Source organism: Chiloscyllium plagiosum, unplaced genomic scaffold (genome assembly GCF_037043375.1).
Source record: "Chiloscyllium plagiosum isolate Xiang-an unplaced genomic scaffold, Cpla_swu_hap1 HiC_scaffold_31, whole genome shotgun sequence".
NCBI classification, from domain to species: domain Eukaryota; kingdom Metazoa; phylum Chordata; class Chondrichthyes; order Orectolobiformes; family Hemiscylliidae; genus Chiloscyllium; species Chiloscyllium plagiosum.
The window spans coordinates 37045660-37065936 of record NW_028270169.1 but is presented as its reverse complement, the minus strand read 5'-3'; the positions used below and the strand labels follow the sequence as shown (position 1 = coordinate 37065936).

At 41.6% G+C, this 20277-nt stretch overlaps 1 protein-coding gene across 7 annotated transcripts in view; it reads left to right on the top strand.

Annotated features, from left to right (window-relative positions):
* Positions 1–340: 340 nt before the first annotated feature.
* LOC148141881 (syntaxin-1A) overlaps positions 341–20277 on the top strand; it is a 259187-nt gene continuing 239250 nt past the window's right edge. For 4 of the 7 annotated variants that reach the window (XM_043718631.2, XM_043718627.2, XM_043718628.2 and 1 more), the window contains exon 1: positions 342–492. In XM_043718631.2, the coding sequence (XP_043574566.1) occupies positions 463–492 (30 nt within the window). In that variant the 5' untranslated portion in view covers positions 342–462. Of the gene's footprint in view, positions 493–20277 lie in introns of all 7 variants that reach the window. The other 3 variants (XR_015752360.1, XM_087977429.1, XM_087977428.1) reach the window with 1 other exon arrangement.

Below are 20277 nucleotides of genomic sequence, written 5' to 3'. Positions count from 1 at the left end.
TCATTGTGTGTTAATTTTACAGTGTTTCACTGTCAATTCCACCATGTGTCGCTTTAATTGCGCTGTTAATTCCATCGTGTGTTGTGTTAATTTCACAATGTGTTGTGGTTATTTTCAACCTGTGTTAATGTCACTGTTTCACCATGTGCTCCGTGTGAATCCATGTATCGTTCTGTAAGTTGCAGCATCCTGTGTCAGTTTTCGATGTCGGGGGGTGTGAGATGTAATGAATTTTTTTATATCTCTCTCTTTCTGGTTTCATTCCCCTGTGAGCTGGAGTGAGCTGATAGGAGCTCCGCCCCGACATGCGCTCTGCCGGCAGCTGGCAGTGTTTGGAGCCGCCTCTCTCGCCTGGTGAGTGGGGGAGAGAAGCCGCAGAGCCCGGCGTTGACATCCTTCTCTTGTTGCTGCTGCTGCTGCTGCTGTGTGTGGACGGTCCGCGCAGAGACACTCCGAGCCGAGATGAAGGATCGTACCCAGGAGCTGCGGGCTGTGAGTATCCCCAAGCCTGCTGGAGAGGAGGATGCTGAGTGTGTGTGTGTGTGTATCTAACGGGGCTTGGGGAGGTGCCCCGGCTGCGGGGCTTTTTGATGAGCTGCTGCAGTCCGGGGTAAAGCATCCGGTTTGAGATCGCCTTGGACACATCGCTTTGCAAAGACGTGCCGTGGGGCATAGGGAGCCCAGGAGGAGGGGGGAATGGAGCCGAACTTTCACCGCAGTCCTGCACATCATAGGCTTGAGACTGGTCTGCCCCAGGGATCGTGAAGCTTCACCCGATCTCTGTGTGTGTGTGTGTGTGTGTGTGTGTGAGAGAGTGAGAAAGAGAGAGAGAGCCGTGCCCGCAGCCTCACTCAGAGCAGAGGTCCCTGAGTACTGGCGTTGACCAGTGCTGTGCTCTCTGCCTCTGAGTCACATCGGGGGCTGCAGGTAAAAGCCTGTGATTGATCGTTCTCGCTTCTGAGCCGGGTCGTCGGGTGAATATTGAGCAGCTAACCCCTCCATTCCTCAGTCTCTTTCCTCCACCCACCCCCAGACTGGCGAGTGTTGCTGCAGTTTAATCAGATTGTCTTGCAGCTCGACGCTCGGTCCAGCACCACCAGCCCACCTCCTAAGACCATAAGACATAGGAACGGAAGTAAGGCCATTCGGCCCATCGAGTCCACTCCGCCGTTCAATCATGGCTGATGGGCATTTCAACTCCACTTACCCGCATTCTCTCCTGTTCCCCCACCCCCTTCCCCCAAAAAAACCCTACAGCCGGGGTGTGCTGTCTTCCCCAACCCCCTCCTCACAGTAGCCGGCTCTATGGAGCACATCTGGACCAAGAAGTGAATCTAGTTCAAGAGAATGGAGCCCGGTCTGGGGAGTTACACATGCAGCCACCCACACAGCTTTCACCTGATGGTTTCACCCTCGCTGTCAGTTAGTCTCCGTGACCCGTGAAATCAGATTGATTCTAAGTGTTTGATTTGGAAAGACAGTCACAGACGCCCCTTCGATTGCTGGATCTCTTTTTACCTCTCCCCTTTTGAAAAACAATATTAATACTTTGGTTTGAGCCCCTCTGTTTCTCCAGTATCCGAACTCTCTCTTGCTCCTATCCAGGACGTACATGGTTGATACATGTGTGTGGGTGATGGAATATTTAATGGTGGGCTCCTTCCATGAATAGCAAGTGGAAGTGCACATTTAAAAATAAAATCCATCTCACTCACAGGGAACACAGTTTGTTATTGGAACAGCTCTCTGGTCTGGAGCAGCCAGGAACTGTGTGGCACTTTGATTTATCTGACATCCATCAATCACTGATATAGTGCTACCTTGGGAAGGGGCTCAATACGATTAGATAAATTAAATGCTTAGGGGAGTTTAGGAGACCTTGTGGACAGGCCTCTTGTTGGATCAGTGAGTATCAATAGGAGATGGTCTCGAGCTACAGCAGGCCTGAAAATGCCCACATGCAGTCCAATGGCAGTAACACCAGCTTCAGTGCTGGGTTACCACAATGTCCTGTGCAGGTCGCTACAGGACCCTCTGCAGAAAAGAGTAAACTGTCAGGCAAAAAAAATTAAAGTGTGTGAAAATTAGCCATGGATGCAATTGGTATCTAAATCAATGGTGTCAATTGGCTCAATGGTCATCCTCAATGACAATCCCTATGGAGGAAATCACTTCAGAGTAGGATATATGGGCAAAAATAACAGGTGAAGTTACAAAATCATACCCCTTGAAGACTTACTGCACTGTGCATTGTCACCAAATAAAATTTTGCCGCTTGGAATATGCTGTCTAGTTTGTCATTCTTTTATGCTGCAAACAGTCAGTGATAGATCAATTCAAACGTTCAGTTCTTAGGCAAAACTAAACATGTAAAGGAACCAGCAGATTGCTGATTGTAAATCTGTCCAATGGGAAATGATACTGAATAATTACAGAGTAGATAAGAAGTTATGGGAAATGAATTGTCCTTTGCAGCAGTGACTCATCAGCTGCTATTGGCTCCTATTGACCTCCTGTCTTTTCTTGCCATTGGCATCAATATGAAGCATACTGTTCAGTTTTGCCCGCTGTGTTATGACATATTATGGTCCCCATTCAGAAATACAAACAAATGAACTGGAAATATATAGCATCTGTGGAGAGAGAATCAGAGTTAATGTTTCAGGTGGCTGACCTTTCATTAGGACAATTCTCAGGAAACACCATCAACCTGAAATGTTAACTGTGTTTCACATTGCAGAGATGCTGCTTGGTCTGCTGGATGTTTCTATATTTTGGTATGTTTCAATTTCCGACTTCCAGCTCCTGCAGTATTTTGCTTTAGCAAACATGCAAATTGATTTTTGCAATCTTCATTGTGAGGCTCTGTGTTCTGAGCATTGTTGCATCGGATCTTTGCCAGGGTACAGAATTCTGTAATGATGTCTCTTGCCATTATTGACAACATGGTTGAGGACTTAGCCAGCCAGTCTGCCCTGTTTGATAATTTAATTCTAATCCAAAAATGTGTACCCCCTAACATAGTTATGATGACTTAGAAAACTTAATTGCTGTTCTATATTCTATTCAATTCTACTTAATATATGATCCACATTCAGTAATCTGTATTGCTTTCTGCACTCAGCATGCATGGTTAATGTTACTGAAATACTTTCCCTTCCTATTTCGAGATGTCCTCTAGTTGTTACTGCGAACATAACTGGTTAGTTGTGCACCGTTAATGTGCTTTAAAATAAAATAGCAGTGCAGTAGAACTGTAGCTACATCTGCTGAAGTGAATATGGGCGGATGAGTGATGAAACAGACTTCAGTTACTGGCTGCTTGTACATTAGAATGGCATCGTGACTGTTTCCTATGGTACGGGTACATCAGTGATTTTTTTTAAGTGTAACAATTGGAACTAGTGATGGCCTTCACTGCTGTTGGTAATGTAGTGTGAATGGTTCACTGTTGTGGCATATCATGGAGCAAATATGTATGTTATTCATAGTTTTCACTGGACCCTGAATCTGCTCTTACATTGTTCCTTCCTGAGAATCAGGTAAACATATGTCCTGTGTTTTATCCAAGGGGTGGTTTGTTCTGAACATGGAACCTCTTACAGAAACAATTCAAACAATTCTTCCCAGACTGGTGTAAAACCTTACCCACATTCCTCCCAAATAGTGTCTCACTATCCTAATAAATAATATAATTTTACTTTCTTGGTCACTGCCCCCATTGCCAGTGTATACCTCCACCCTGGCTGTATGGCAGTGATGCTCAAACCAACTAGCAGCCTCTTCTCATGCTGTATAAATTGGTGTGCTTCTTTTCAAGTTTGTTTCTTGGATCATAGTTCTGACAAGAGCAACATAAAAAATCTATAACATCTTGACTCCTTTTAGACATGTCGAAGTTGTAAAACAATTTGTGTTCTCACACTTTAACAGCAGCCATGAAAGTGATTAGTGAACCAATATCCCTTTGAGAAGGAAAACTGCTGTCCTACAGGTCTAGCCTGCATGTGACTCCAGACACATGCTCCTGACCTGACTATTAATGTCCTGAGGGCAACTCAATGACTGGGCTGAATTACTGCCTCACTAATGCTATCCTTTGAATAAAACCTATGAATAATCAGAGAGTCAGAATGGCAGTGATTATGTATTTTCATTATGTACCAGCAGTGACAAAAGTGTATTACATCAGGACTCGGCTCTTTATTCAGTGGGAAAATTGTCAACAATCATTTAAGAACTATTGGCAGCAAAGAACAAACATGAAGTAATTGGTTCTACAGACAATAAATGCTGCTGGTTGGGATGCTGCCAGTCCCTTGTGATATGTGAAGCAGGTGTTGCAGTTACTATTGGGTGCTTTATGTAACGTGGTTTATTGTTTAGCTTTCTAAAAATGTTTTCATCATGAGAAATGTATTAAGGTTGATGGTGATGGTAAAACTGGAATGTGACTGTTTAAATCTGAAATCATTCGAGGGAGCACAACTGTTGAATCAAAATGAAGGTAAAGCAGTACATGCATTACAGTTCTGACGTGCAATTCTGGCATGCAATGCTCAGACAACAAGTTTACCAATTGGAGAAAGAACATAAACAATAGGTATAGGAATAGGCCATTCAGCTGTTCGAGCTTGCTCTGCCATTGTACAATCTTGGCTGATGTTCTACCTCCACTGCATCATTTTTTTTTTAGTAGCATTCAAAAAGCTATGGAACTCTGTCTTACATTCACTGGGGCAAAGATATCTAAAGATGTCTGGGGCAAAGAATTCTAAAGATGCACAAACTTGTTGAGTAAAGAATCTTCTATTCATGGTCTTAAGTGGAAAACCAACAAATTTGGAGACTGTGACCTCTTGTTCCAAACTTCCCAGCCAGGGAAAACATCCCTCCAGCAACAATTCTGTTAAACCCTTGAGTTTTTCATGTTTAAATGGGATCACTTATTTTTTCTAAATTCAAGCAAATAGAGACCAAGCATATTGAATCTCTATTCACAGGATTATCCCTTCATAAGGGCTGAATTTTATTTAATGTTTCCTTTTATGATTTCTCAAGGACAACTTTGATGTTCAGGTGTGTGTTTTTGGTTTTCAACCTTTCTCAGTCTCACTGACTCCTTCATTATGCGATGCAGTTACTCTAACAATACTTGCTGAATTTGCTTTGAAAAATGGGGCATTTGGACTATAGAAGCAGAGTTAGGAGAATTTATTAGTAACCCTAAGAAGCACCATGGATAAAAGTTAAAGCTCAACACACAAGAAATGCATTATTTTCCTAGCCACAGCGCTATTTAAATTGATAAATCAACATACACAAGGTAGCAACAAATGTTACTTTTTAACAAAAATCAGACACTTCTATACTCAAAAAGCCATCACACCAAACACTTTCTGCAGACTAGCATGGTCACAGCTAAACAGTTGAATGTTTGTCTTCAACAGAGTCACCTCACATAATTTGTAGCACATAAGATGTTTTGAGATTTGATAACAACAAAGTCATATGGCATGGAAACAGACCCTTCAGTCCAACCAATCCATGCCAAACAGAGTGCCAAGCTAAACTATACCCACCTGCTTACAATGTTCACTGCAATACCATCCACTACATTTCTTCCCCATGTAGCATCTCCTAAACCCTTGAATCAGGAGATTCCACAATAACTTGCATGGAATTCATTACTTCAATTCACTTTTTCCAGGGGTAGCTTTTTAAAAAAAATAAAGAACTATTTTCCCCTCTGACCAGCCTCTCTGTCCCCTTTCAGACTTGTGCCAATCTTTGCAGCTCTTCACTTCCCCTTAACAGCACCTCTTCTTCTTTGCAATCCCTCAGTCTCCACTTTGAACCTTCCCTCCTTCTCATTTCACAATCTCACTTTCCGTCTAAGTCCCCAGTCATACACTCCAAGCCTTGGCCTCACCTGTCTTGCTGTCTGGTCTTGCACCTTGGCTTCACTCATCTCTCTCCCTGGATGCACTGTTAGGCCCAGCAGCCTCACTTTCAATTCCCCCAGTGACCTCTGACTGCAGCCTCCCATCTTGTTGATCCAATCACCATCTTCTTCTCCCTTACATTTCCTGCTGGAAAAGGCACAGACAAGGAATGACTAGCCTGTGATTGGAAGAACAGCAACAATAATTGATGCCCTTTCAAGTCACAGGAGTGATTTTTGCAAATTGGTCACTCCTTTAAATGAATTTTCCCAAGATTTCCCAATGGGATTTCTGGGTGAATTCAAATGCCACACATTTGAGATTTGAGCATTACCAGAAATTAGTGAACTTACAATTTTCTCTTTTCAATGTAAGTAAAGCCTTCCTTCGGTAATCCTCTATATGTAGCCTTTCTAAGACTCTTCACAATTTTACCAGGATTTCCCTATTCTCACATTCCCTAACTTTGCAATAAAAGGTAACATAGCATTTGTTGTCTTAATTTCTTGCTGTGTATGCATGTTAGTTTTCTGTGTTTCAAATAGAAGGACATCCAGGTCCCGTAGACCTGGTTTGTTTCCTAGTCTGTCACCGTTTTTAAAAAAATCATTTTGTCTGTTTTTCCCTTTCAAAATAAATAATTTCATAATTCTCACATGTTATTCCAACTGTCATGATCTTGCCCTCAAACCCAAGTCATCTGCATCCCTTGATAGCCTCGTTCTTTCTCCTCCGAGATTACTTTCCCATTTAATCTTGTCAGGAAACTTGGATATTTTACACTTGGTGCTCTCATTCAAGTCATTCATATCATTTGTAAATAACTGAAGCCCAAGACTTGACCTTACAATAACTTATAATTACAGCCAGCCAACTTAAAATTGCCCTGCTTTCGGCTTTCTATTCTTTAAACAATTTTCAGTCTGTGATCATGTATTGCTGCCAAACCCATGAACCCTAATTTAGTATAATAAACCCCATATGTGGCACTTTATCAATGTTTTTTAGATTAGATTACTTACAGTGTGGAAACAGGCCCTTCGGCCCAACAAGTCCACACCGACCCGCTGAAGCGTAACCCACCCAGACCCATTCCCCTATATTTACCCCTTCATCTAACACTACGGGCAATTTAGCATGGCCAATTTGCCTAACCTGCACATTTTTTGGATTGTGGGAGGAAACCGGAGCACCCGGAGGAAACCCACGCAGACACGGGGAGAACGTGCAAACTCCACACAGTCAGTCGCCTGAGGCGGGAAGATATAAATTTTGACTTGACCATTATTAAGGTTGCCCCTTTTCCACCTGGCTGGTTATTTCCTCAAAAAAACTCAGCAGATTTGATTTTTTTTAAATAAACTGCTATTGATTTTGCCTAATTATAATTTTTCAAGTGTCCTGTACTATGTCCCAAATAATAGATTTATGTGTTATCTTTGCAACTGGTGTAAAAGGGAATGGGATGTCAACTTTTGTGGGCACATGCGAGAGAGCTAACTCTCATTTATCCAGTGATTGTTGTTAACAAAATTCTATCTAACAGAATTGTATTGTGTGTCTTTAGCTCAGCAACACTTCCCACTGTGAATGGGGAGGGAGATGATGGAATTTTATCACTGATTATAGAATGTGCCACCAGACAAAAAGAACTAAATGTGCCTGCTCCCTGCCAACTTCATTTACCACAGATAATGATGACCTGTTTAGTTACAGCAGATAAGCTCTCAACACATTCTGGTATTTAACCCTGTACTTGCTGGACTCTTAGTTTAAGTTATAACTTCAGTTACATTTGGTCTGAAGTAAGAAACGGCTTGGAAGAAGGATGTTTGACAAACAATAATAGGAGTTACTAGGCCAGCTCTTTGAACAGTGCAGTCAAGTCTTTCCTCATTTCTTTAATGGCTCCAGAGGTAAATTTCTGTACATTTCTGTGGTTTGATGCCTTGAGTGAGACGTTATGTGTTATTTCCAAATGAACAGCATTGACTCATGTGCAATATTTCACTGTACCATTATCCAAGGCGAGTATGCCATCCCACAGGGGAATGTAAATACACCAGATTCTGTCCTAAATATCTTGGGGAAGACAGTGGCACTTATTTTTATTTTTTATGCGTAAATAAAAATAATTCTATCCAATTGAAGAGTATTTCTACGCATATTTGACCCTGCAGTCTATCTATCCACTACCTATCTGTGTTCCTCTGTTAGATTTTGTTTTGTTGATGTTGATCCCAATTTTCCACTTAGTTAACAGAAGTTTTCTTGTAACAAGTTGTGCCCCAAACCAAGGCTGCCACTGGATATGATGTACCAATTAGTCGGGTACAAAAACCTGTAGTTGATTTTTAACTCATCAGGGTCTGAATTCAATTCAGTAAATTTGGAATTCCATCCTTATTTAATTCATTACATTATAACCAGAAGTCAAAACTCACACAACACCAGGTTTAGTTGGAAGTACTAGCTTTCAAAGCACTGCTCCTTCATCAGGTAGCTGTGGATCAGGATCATAAGACACAACTATTATAGCAAAAGATCTGAGTGTCACACAACTGATATGATATATTGAAGAAACCTAGATTGTTGTTAAGTCTTTCATCTTTTAGAATGGGTTGCAGGTTTCAGTTCATTAATATGTCAATCCCAGAACCTCTTTCAAGCACCTTCGCATCATCACATGTAACCAGAAGAAAATGATTAAATGAGCTTTAATAGTTTGAAGAAGTAAAATGATCTTAGAAGAAGCAGTAAAGATTGAGTTTCAATGCATTTAATCGAAACAGAAGGTCACACAATACTGTCATTAATTATGATCTATATGATGAGGTTCCAATCCCAATCATACAACCATATGGAGGCTCAACAAAAAGGTTGTACACAGATTCAAAGGGCACCAGGAAATACCCTTTACTTGTTGGACACGTTATTAGAGTAACATTGACAGAGGATGAGGAAGAGTCCCTATCTATTCTTGCAGTGAATAGTTTAAAGTAGAGCAACATTGAAATCCTGCTTACACTTGCTTTGGTGTGTGGTCAGCTCAGCTGGGTGGATGGCTATTTTATGATGCAGAGTAAAACCAACAGCATGGGTTCTCACATCAGCTGAGGTCACCATAAAGGTCCGATTTTGTCAACCATGCCCCTTGCCTGAGGCATGGTGACCCTGAGGTAAACTCACCGTTAGTCATCTCTTTCTTTAATGAAAGAGCAGATTATGGCAAATGGCACTTTTCTGTTCTACGCCATAAGAACCCTCCTCCCTTCCATTAGATTAAATTAGATTCCCTCCAGTGTAGAAACAGGCCCTTCAGCCCAACAAGTCCACACCGACCCTTCAAAGAGTAACCCATCCAGACCCATTTCCCTCTGACTAATGCACTAACACTATGGGGCAATTTAGTGCAGCCAATACACCTGACCTGCACATCTTTGGACTGTGGGAGGAAACCGGAGCACCCGGAGGAAACTCACATAGATAAGGGGAGAATATGCAAATTGCACACAGACAGTCGTCAGAGGTTGGACTTGAACCTGGGACCGTGGTGCTGTGAGGCAGCAGTGCTAACCACTGAGCCATCGTACTGCCCCAAGTTAGGGTCTAGGCTACCTTCTTAAAACATTGAGGTGTCTGGTGTGGTCCATAACAATCTCAACATTTAACTGTAAATTTACTGTTCAATTTCTAATTAGCAGGGAGTTTATGGAATTGTTAAGATCTTTGTGGGGAATTAGAAAACCATTGTCTTTGACATGCTATTGTACATTATTTGTTTTATTTCAAATATAACTTATTCATAAAAATATCTCTATATACATACTTTTTTTTTAGATTACTTACAGTGTGGAAACAGGCCCTTCGGCCCAACAAGTGCACACCGACCCACCGAAGCGCAACCCACCCAGACCCATTCCCCTACATTTACCCCTTCACCTAACACTACGGGCAATTTAGCATGGCCAATTCATCTAACCTGCACATTTTTGGACTGTGGGAGGAAACCCACGCAGACACGGGGAGAATGTGCAAACTCCACACAGTCAGTCGCCTGAGGCGGGAATTGAACCCGGGTCTCTGGTGCTGTGAAGCAGCAGTGCTAACCACTGTGCTGCCTACTTACTAGAACATTTTGATTCTGTACCATTTTTATGTATTGAAGAACAAACCCAAGACATTTCTCACATAGATAAGACTGTATTTACAAACATTTGAGGCAGTGGGCAAGTCTGATAACCTGGATGCCCAGCAACTTGGTGAAAAGTGCTCTTTGATCTGTTGAAACATGTTGGTCTTCCAGTGCTCAGAGTTGACTTTGACTAAGTGTTGCAGCCTGGCACATTCTAAGGTCCAGGACTCTGTGCTGAGGGATGTACGAAGGCATGGGGTAAATGCCACCAAGGTGCAGTGGAGAAAGACCACTGTCTAAGGAGGGTCCGGTAACTAAACTCACCCCAATTACACTTCAGTAGAAAGACGTTAGACAATGATCTTTCCTCACTGCGCCACAGCGGTAGATACCCTAACCTTTCATACATCCCTCAGCATGTAGTTCTGGACCTTAGAATGTGTCAGTCTGCAACACTTAGTTAAGGTCAACTTATTGCACTGGAAGATCGTCAAGGTTCAAGCAGATCAAACAGCGTTTTTCACCAGGTTGATGGCCTTCCAGGCACAATCAATGTTTGTCTTGGTGTGCGTCTCAGGGAATAGACTGTAAAGCACAGAGTCCTGCATCTGGATTGCGTGATGAAGCTTGGGATGAACCTCGACAAAAAAACCTTGCATCTCTATCCAGACTTCATTTGTAAAGGCACATTCCAGCAGGAGATGTGTGACAATCTCTATGATAAGACTGCAGCTTAAACCGTTTTGGTCAAAGAACCCCTTTCCAAATGGTTAGAAACTATCGCCCTCCCCATTATATTATGCTTTATAATACTCAGGATACAAATGTCTGGCTTACAAAGGGTGATTTATTATTGCTTTGCAGAAAACAAGGAACGTGGGTGTGCTGCTTCTCAATGAAAGGATTGTTGAGTTTTGTGTCCTCCCCTCTGGATGAGCCATTCAGCCAGTCCACTCTGATAGAATTGTGGCAGTTACACCCAACATTTGCCTCCAGCCCCGCTTCACATTATTTTGTGGTCACAGGAATGATTGTTGCACCTAGTTTGTGTACGAGTATAATAAGACATTGAAATGGAAATTGCTTTTTAGTTTATAGGAACAGCAATTGACATATGTATTGACTGAGTGTAATCTGACTGAGCTGCTATTCAGAGAGTCTGACGTTAATACATCACTTTGCCAGCACAATTTAACAAATTAACTGCAGCATTTTGGAACAAGCTCTTGCAATGCAGCGTCTTATTGTGGCTTAGATCAGTAAGTTCAATTGGAGGCTCAAATACTGTCTGCCTTATCTGTACCCTGTCTGAATCTCTTTATTGCCCCTATCATAGAACAGAACTGAGTAAACCCCAGATCAGCATTCATCACTTAATCCTGATTTAACTCAGTAAGCTTTTTGCTTTCTATGTGCAGTAATCACAAGTGTTTTTTTTCTCAGATTCACAGCAATGGGAAAATCAAACACCTCAAAAGAAGCAGCCCCACAGCCCTCAAATTAAACACCCCCAGGCTCATTACAGCATTGATTAAGTAAAGTTAGATCTATGCTTTCCATCAGCAATTGCAGGAAAACTTCAGAATTAATTAGGTGTAAAGAGAAACCTCTTTAGTCCACACAAAAGCATGCTATAACTCAGCCTCAGAAAATCCGCTCTATGTATCATTGTGAGAGTTCAGTATTTCACTTCAGCCTATCTTCATGTCCTTCAAATGAGATTGTGAAAATAATCCCAATTGGAAGCAAATATTAAAGAGTTTGTCCTCTGGACTTGTTGTCTCCCACATTGCACACTGCTAAATATATTGAGCCTTCCATCTTGACTCAACCTTACAACTTGGCTTGGCATTAAAACAACAATTATCATAAAATGGTACAAAATAGAATGAGACCATTTGACCCATCAAATTGATGCCAGTCCTTTTGAATGAGCTATCTAATTAATCCCAGTGCTGCAGCCTGCTCTCTCCCCATAGCCCCAAAGCTTTACTCCTTCTAATTGTTCTCAAATTTCCTGTAAAAAAGCTATTATTAAATTTTCTTCCATTACCACCATCCTTTCAGACATTGAATTCATAGTTAAAAATCACACAACACCAAGTTATAGTCCAAAAGTTTAATTGGAAGCACACTAGCTTTCGGAGTGTCGCTCCTTCATCAGGTGGTAGTGGATAAAGGAGCGACACTCCGAAAGCTAGTGTGCTTCCAATTAAACCTGTTGGACTATAACCTGGTGTTGTGTGATTTTTAGGAGAAAGTGAGGACTGCAGATGCTGGAGATCAGAGCTGAAAATGTGTTGCTGGAAAAGCGCAGCAGGTCAGGCAGCATCCAAGGAGCAGGAGAATCGACGTTTTGGGCATGAGCCCTTCTTCAGGAATGAGGAAAGTGTGCCAAGCAGGCTAAGATAAAAGGTAGGGAGGAAGGACTTGAGGGAGGGGCGTTGGAAATGTGATAGGTGGAAGGAGGTTAAGGTGAGGGTGATAAGGTGAGGGTGATAGGCCAGAGTGGGGGTGGGGGCGGAGAGGTCAGGAAGAAGATTGCAGGTTAGGAAGGTGGTGCTGAGTTCGAGGTTTGGGACTGAGACAAGGTGGGGGGAGGGGAAATGAGGAAACTGGAGAAATCTGAGTTCATCCCTTGTGGTTGGAGGGTTCCTAGGCGGAAGATGAGGCGCTCTTCCTCCAGCCGTCGTGTTGCTATGGTCTGGCGATGGAGGAGTCCAAGGACCTGCATGTCCTTGGTGGAGTGGGAAGGGGAGTTGAAGTGTTGAGCCACGGGGTGGTTGGGTTGGTTGGTCCGGGTGTCCCAGACGTATTCTCTGAAACGTTCCGCAAGTAGGCGGCCTGTCTCCTCAATGTAGAGGAGGCCACAGCGGGTGCAGCGGATGCAGTAAATGACATGTGTGGAGGTGCAGGTGAATTTGTGGCGGATATGGATTTGTACACTCCAGTCCAATACCGGCATCTCCAAATCTTGAATTCATAAGCATAGCAATTTTCTGTTTCTCTTTTCTGTCTGCATGATTGAAATCTTTCACCAATGCTGCAATTCTAATAAATCTTTTCGACACCCTTTTTAAAGCCTTGGTATGTTTCCTAAAATGTGATGCCCAGAACTGAGCAGAATACTCCACTCCAGCAAAGTCCTAACCAGTGTTTTATAAAGGTTTAGCATAACTTGCTTTTTGCTATACTCTGTATGTACAAAGTGTGGAACCTAGTGTGTCTGTTTAACAGTTTCTCGACATGGTCTGCCAACTTCAAAGATTCCTGTATGTAAATCCCCACTTCTCTAAGATTCCTGTATGTGAATCCCCACTACTCTTAAGATTCCTGCCCTCTTTAATTGTACTAGACTAGATCATTGAACGTACTTTAAGAGAAGATAGATAAATTATGAAATATTGGGAGATGAGGGTTACTTGGAGCTGGCACTGAAGAAGAGATGAGGCCTCGGCAGATCAGCCATGATGTTATTAAATGATAGTGCAGGCTTGAAGGTTTAAATGGAATATTCCTACTTTTGTTTTTATGTTTTTAGTTTATATTCCTTCTCCTCGTTCTTCCTTCTAAAATTGTGCGCTTCACACCTTCTCTGCAATAAATCTCTTAAACTATACATGTGCCCATTTCACCAGATTCCTATCTCCTCCAGAAATCTGTTACTGTTCTTCACAATATTGTTTACATTTTCAAGTCTGGATTATCTAAAAATGTTAATGTTATACCCTTTCTGCCTAAGTCTCGGTCATTAATATGTTTCGGAAACAGCAGTGTTCCTAAAACCGACACAGGGAAGCATCACTTCCAGTCTGAAATATAAACTCCTATCCTCTGCATTTTGTTGCTGAGCCAGTGTTGTGTCATGTAGTCACTGCCCCTTTAATGTCATGATCTTCAATTTTGAATCCGGGTTTATTGTGTGTTACTTTCTCAAACACCTTTTAATGTTTCATATATACAAAACCAACAGCATTTACATCATCAGTCTTCTTCACTACTTCAGTAAAGAGCATGACCAAATTTGTCAAACATGAATAACCTTTAACAAACCTATGCAGTCTTTTGTTTATTAATCCATATTTTCAAAGTCTCAATAAACTTGTTTATGATCGTTGGTTCTAAAATTTTCCTGACCATCCACATTAGGCTTATTACCTTGCAGTTGTGAAACTTAGCCCTCTCCTTTCATTAACAGATATCTAGCGTTTTTGCAATCCTGCAGGCCTCGCAGACCACTTTAGTACCTAAAAGTATGGTCAGAGCCCATGTAATTTACATTCATCCCTCAACAAGTTAGGATACATCCCTAACAAACTGAATTATTTTTCTACTTTTAGTGCTGAGAACCTTTTTAAGTACCTCTTTATGTATTTTATCCTGTTCAAGTTTTTGACTTCCTCCTCTTACTGTGACAATGGCAGTATTATCTTCGGTAGACAAAGATCATTTATTATCTCAGCCATGCTGTCTTCCTGCACAAGAAGATCTCTGTTTTGACCCCTAATCAGCCCATTGTTCCATTGACTGTCCTTTTATAATTCTGCTTTTAAAAAGAAGTATAAGTTCCCTTTAATGCTGTCTGGTAATCTATCACTATGCATTCTTTTTGCTCCAGTTATTCCCTTTCTCCTCCCTACATTTTGAATTCACCTTGGTTTTTCCACTGAATTACCAACCTGGATGTTTAGCATAAGGCTGCTATTCTTGTTTAATTTTATCTACTATATTATTAGTCATCCAGGGACTTCTAGTTTTGGATGCCGTTATTATCCGCCTCGTGGGAATCTGTCTGACTATAAGTGAATCACAGTAACTCCTCTTTGAAGGCCTCCTTTCACTCAGTTACTGTTTTACTCTCGACATCTGCCTTTAAAGAGCAGGTTTAACTTGGACAAGTGTCATGAAGTACTTCAGAGGCATGAGGGAAAATGAACATTTTGCTGAATCTCAGGAGGGTCACTGAAGACTTAGTCACAAAGATTTTATAGTAGGACAGATACCTGCAAGAGGGAGATGGGGACCTAGGGAGTAGGACTAACATCAGGAAATAATGTGAATGATTATGAGGCTGGAGTTATACAAATGGGGAATTAGAAGGACAGTAATATAAGGCTGGGAAAAAAAGGTCACCAAAGCAATTAAACACAAAGATGATAATGTTACATTTAACACATTTACACTCTGAAAGTCATTGTAAATCACTGAGAATAAGGACAACAGGACAGTCCGATTTAACAGAGCTTTGAATGCGCCAAAGATTATAGAAGGTAACCTATCGAATCTTGACACTTTTGAGTTTAAAGAGGTTTGCTCCATAGGACACCAGGTGAATAGTACTGCAGAACCAGATATAGTGGTCTGAAAAGTGCTACCAACCATCCATGCAGGCCAGGAAGATTTGGAGTAAGGAGACTGTCATTTATTGTAAGGAAGGAGGAGAGAATTGGGAGATTTTAGCAGTCAGGATCCTAGGCGATTTGCTAATTGAATGCCTGGTGATAGATTGAATTTTATTCAATTTCTCTGTCCATAAAGAGTTCAACTTAGGGGCCACTTGACTCTTGAACAGAAAGACCTATCGCATCAGATCACAGTTGGGAAATGGCTCCCTTTCCTTTCTCCCACAATTAGATTGATGTGTCACAAAAGACATCAGGCAACTGGGTGAGGTGAGTTGAGGGTGCACTGGCATAAGTCTGGCTGAGAGTAGATCTGAGTTGCAAAACCAATAATGTGGACTGAGAGTACATTGTAAAGCAGACAGTGAGTAGATTTGGTGGTAGGGAAGGTGATCTAATTGCAAAGCAGGAAGCAGATAAGGTTGGCACCCTGTAAAATGGAGAAGAGTATGAGGGGAGCTCTCCTACATTTCATGGCGCATAAGCAATGGTGCAAAGGCATTATCGTAACGCACCTCTGCTAAAATCAGAAGTGAGCACATTGGAAGCAGATTGAGGTTGCATTTACAAATGCTTGAATTTCTAACCCTCTCTGTCCTTCTTTTTCTGCAGGCTTAAAATTATCCCCATTGTATTTTTAGATGAAAAAGGCATGAATAAAGAATTTAGGTGACTGATAAATTTAAGATAGTATCAAGACAGCCAATATGAGAGAGAAAATGTGACAATGCAATGGAAAGGATATTTGAGTCAAAAGCTGAGCTCAGAGTTGAACGTGCAGAACACTGAGGTTGTGAGCTGTCTCATTCACCCATTAACACTGAAGGCTGTAAGGCCGTGCAAGTACAGGTGTATGTATACTGCAGGGTTCCAGGTAAATACAGTGGTAATATGAGCTTGAGTTCCAGATTATCCTTACTCCTGAGGCATCAAAGATTTCATCTGTTATGAAAACATATCACCAGTACTGGAAAATGTATCAGTATACCCCTCAAGAAGTTGTTTCCAACTATGATTGTTAGTGCAGAGGGAAAGATCTGAGTACTCCAAGCATATCCTTGAGAAAGGATCAAAGGTAACTCATGGATTTATTAACACCTCTGCACTTGTGAACAGCATATCTGGCAGCTATCTACACAGGCCATGCTCTCCCTTTGTAGGTGTTGCCAACTGTGATTGAATCTATACCTGGATGTTTCACAACAAGGCTTAACCCATTCTGCAGCCATTGTTCTGCTGACATATACATCAGTTTGACACCATTTGAATGCACAGACACAATACTCAATTTAATGATGTTTATCTGTTACACAGAAAGATTTCCCCATCCCCGTTTTCAATATTTTTAGAAAGAGTAATGTTCTGGGACAATCCTGCAGTATTGGCTAGGCTACTGTATTTGCTTTGTTTCACCTTTCTATTCTTAAATCATACTTCACGTACCTTGCCCCGTACTGCACTGCAGTTCTTGCCAGTGTGTCTCATACCCTTTGTGATAATCCCTCTGTGTCTGAGACCTTTCTTTCTTTCATATCTCTAGATTGGTCTTATTCCTTCTTATCTAGTGTATCACAGTTTATTCATTCTTAGAAGCTCACATTCTTAGAAGCTCCTAATTTTTGATGCTTTCTTGATTTTCCTGCAAATTTTTTTTTGACCAGTGAAATGTTTCCCTATGAACAGCAGACACTGTACCTGACAAATGGTGATTGGATATAAGGCCCAAGCCTAGTTGTAAAAACATCTGTTGTTACTCAGCCTGTAATCTTTTATTTCTGCACACACCTACATTATGTCTTTATGTGAGAGCTGTTTCTTGTGTGCCTATTATTCTCTATTGTTATTCAGACCTGCACATGGCACTTTCCATCAATGCAGTCATGTTTCTGTGAGCAAAATTACATTCATTATACATATCTTTTAAGCATATTAGTCAGAGTAATTAGAGTAAATTCTTGCTGTATCTTTAATTATACAAAATAAAAAAATGTTTCACATGGTGTCATTTGGGCCAATGCTTTTGGAGTTGAATAATTGAAATGTAAGAGAACTAGTAATTTTTAAACAAGGTATTTCAGACACCTTTACCCTTCTGTCCAGTGTAATCAGATTTCCCCTTGCAATGTTCCATTCTTTTCTATCTAAATGGCAAACTGTACATCATATCGTCCCCCAGCACCGTCGGATCCACCCTGGGCTGTCTCCTCTTCCTTCTCTGCATTGGCAATGTCACAGCCCGGGAGGGGAAGCAGGTGAAGGAGTAAAGGTTAGTGTTCAGATGTATGCTGAAAACCCAGATCTGCCTCTAATACCTAGCTCAGCTGAACCACTATCACTGTGCCATTAGACTGTCTGATATTTCCCCTTCCCCCACCTCACCCCAGCTCCTACCTTCCAGCTCAGCACTGCCCTCATGACCTGTCTTACCTGCATATCTTCCTTTCCACCGATCTGCTCCACCCTCCTCTCTGACCTATCACCTCCATCTCCACCCCCATTCACCTATTGTACTCTATGCTACTTTCTCCCCACTCCCACCCCTCTGTCATTTATCTCTCCACTCTGCAGGCACCCTGCCTCTATTCCTGATGAAGGGCTTTTGCCTGAAACGTCGATTTTCCTGCTCCTCGGATGCTGCCTGACCTACTGTGCTTTTCCAGCACGACTCTAATCTAGACTCTGGTTTCCAGCATCTGCAGTCCTTGTTTTTACCTGTCTGATATCCAGGATGACTTGCAACAATTTCCAGCTCAATATTCCACTGATTCAACCTTCTTTGTACTGCCACTGTCTAGCTCTGTAATGATTCTCTGTAATCTTGGCACCCTTAACCTAGATCATTTACTTTGATCTCAGTATGCCTGTGAGCCACACTGATTAAACTGTAATAGCTGCCCACTAAAAGCTTGTCCAATCTAGATTCCCATCCTCCATAAATTCCCTACAATATTCCCAGTAAATGAGATTTCTCTTTCCCCTTTGATATTGAGCTGAAAAAATATCAAAAAATATCAACATTGAACAAACTTACTAAATGAGAGTTCACAGACCCATGGTGTCTAAAGCTTTTTTTATTCTATATATGTGCTATTGGAGGCAGCCTACCACATCCCTACAGAAAAAGAATTGTAAATTTACAGTTTTAGGTCATGAAAGTTGAAGTTTTCAAGACTGCTATTAGCATTCGGTTTCAGTAAGAAAAGCAAGGGAGATGGATCAGGAGAAGTTAGCACCGCTGCCTCACAGCGCCAGAGACCCGGGTTCAATTCCCGCCTAAGGCGACTGACTGTGTGGAGTTTGCACGTTCTCCCCGTGTCTGCGTGGGTTTCCTCCGGGTGCTCCGGTTTCCTCCCACCATCCAAAGATGTGCAGGGTCAGGTGAATTGGCCATAATAAATTGCCCGTAGTGTTAGCTAAGGGGTAAATGTAGGCGTATGGGTGGGTTTCGCTTCGGAGGGTCGGTGTGGACTTGTTGGGCCGAAGGGCCTGTTTCCACACTGTAATCTAAAAAAAAATATAAATGGAGTTTGGGTACAGATCAATAATAATCTCGTTGAATGTTGGGATGGGATCAAGGGACTGAATGATCTACCCCTGTTGCTGTGAATAATCAAGAGAATAATATTTGGCATTTGGCATATATGTCAAACAGGCCTCATAACCAGGTTGTTCAGTAACTGTTTGAAGTGATTAGACAGCAACATGGGTTTCATTCATATTTCAGAGGAATTCTTCAGCATCAGCCACCACCAGACCATTCCCTTGTCACAATCCCATCATATTTGATAATTATATTATGACATTTTACATCAACCAACAGGATAGAGAATTAATGGGAATCTATTTTAAAAAAAATGCAAGGCAGTGACCCAGTTAAAGATTCACTTTAAAGTGTATCGCACCAAGATTTATGTGATGGAAAGCAATAGAGATCTGTGTATAAATTCATATTCTGTAGCTCTAGATCAGAAACTATTAAACCGCTGGCTCCTGTGGAAACTGTGATGTGTGGGGTGGAGTCATCATAGGGTAAATGTCTGGAAGCTGCTGATTGCCGGGATAATTTCCTTTGCTTTCCTCTTCTTTCCTAATTGTGAAACGTAGCTGAGCAGGGACATAACTAATTAGACACTGGAGGCTGCCTTAAGAGTCAGGCAGACCTTCCATGAAACGGAAGGAATTGAACCAAGTGGTATTACAAGTCAGCTCAGCACAAATTTGAAAATAATGAAAAAAGAAACTCCTTGCAATTCCTTATTCTTTTTTTTTAGAAAAATCTTTTGGGGATGAGTAGTAGTTACTGCAGCGCTGTGATGAGGAGCCTATCAGTTTGGGTGTGAGAATTGACGATAGAAATCATTATGTTAACTTGTAGACTTGGTGTCATACCCCAGGGTTAATTGAGATCACATCAATGAAAGCAGGTGGAGGCTAAGAACCTACATTAGCAGTTGGATCAGATGGCAATTAGTCTAACTCAATGAATCTACAGTATTGCAGGTAGTTGAAAAGTGCACGGAAGTGACGATTATGTAGCTCAGTCACTTCAGGATAGAATCCAATTTAGAGTTCTTGTGGTACAGTGGTAGTGTCCCTACACCTGAGCGCAAAGGCCCAGTTCAAATTCCACCTGCTTCAGAAGTGTGTAAGTAACATCTCTGAACAGGTTGTTTAAAAACACCTTCAATCCTACAGGCCAACTTGATCCTGGTACATTGCAAACACTGGCTGGAGCAATTCAGCGAGACAATAGTTGCTGTTGAGGTTAAATCTATAATTTTAAAAATAGTAAACA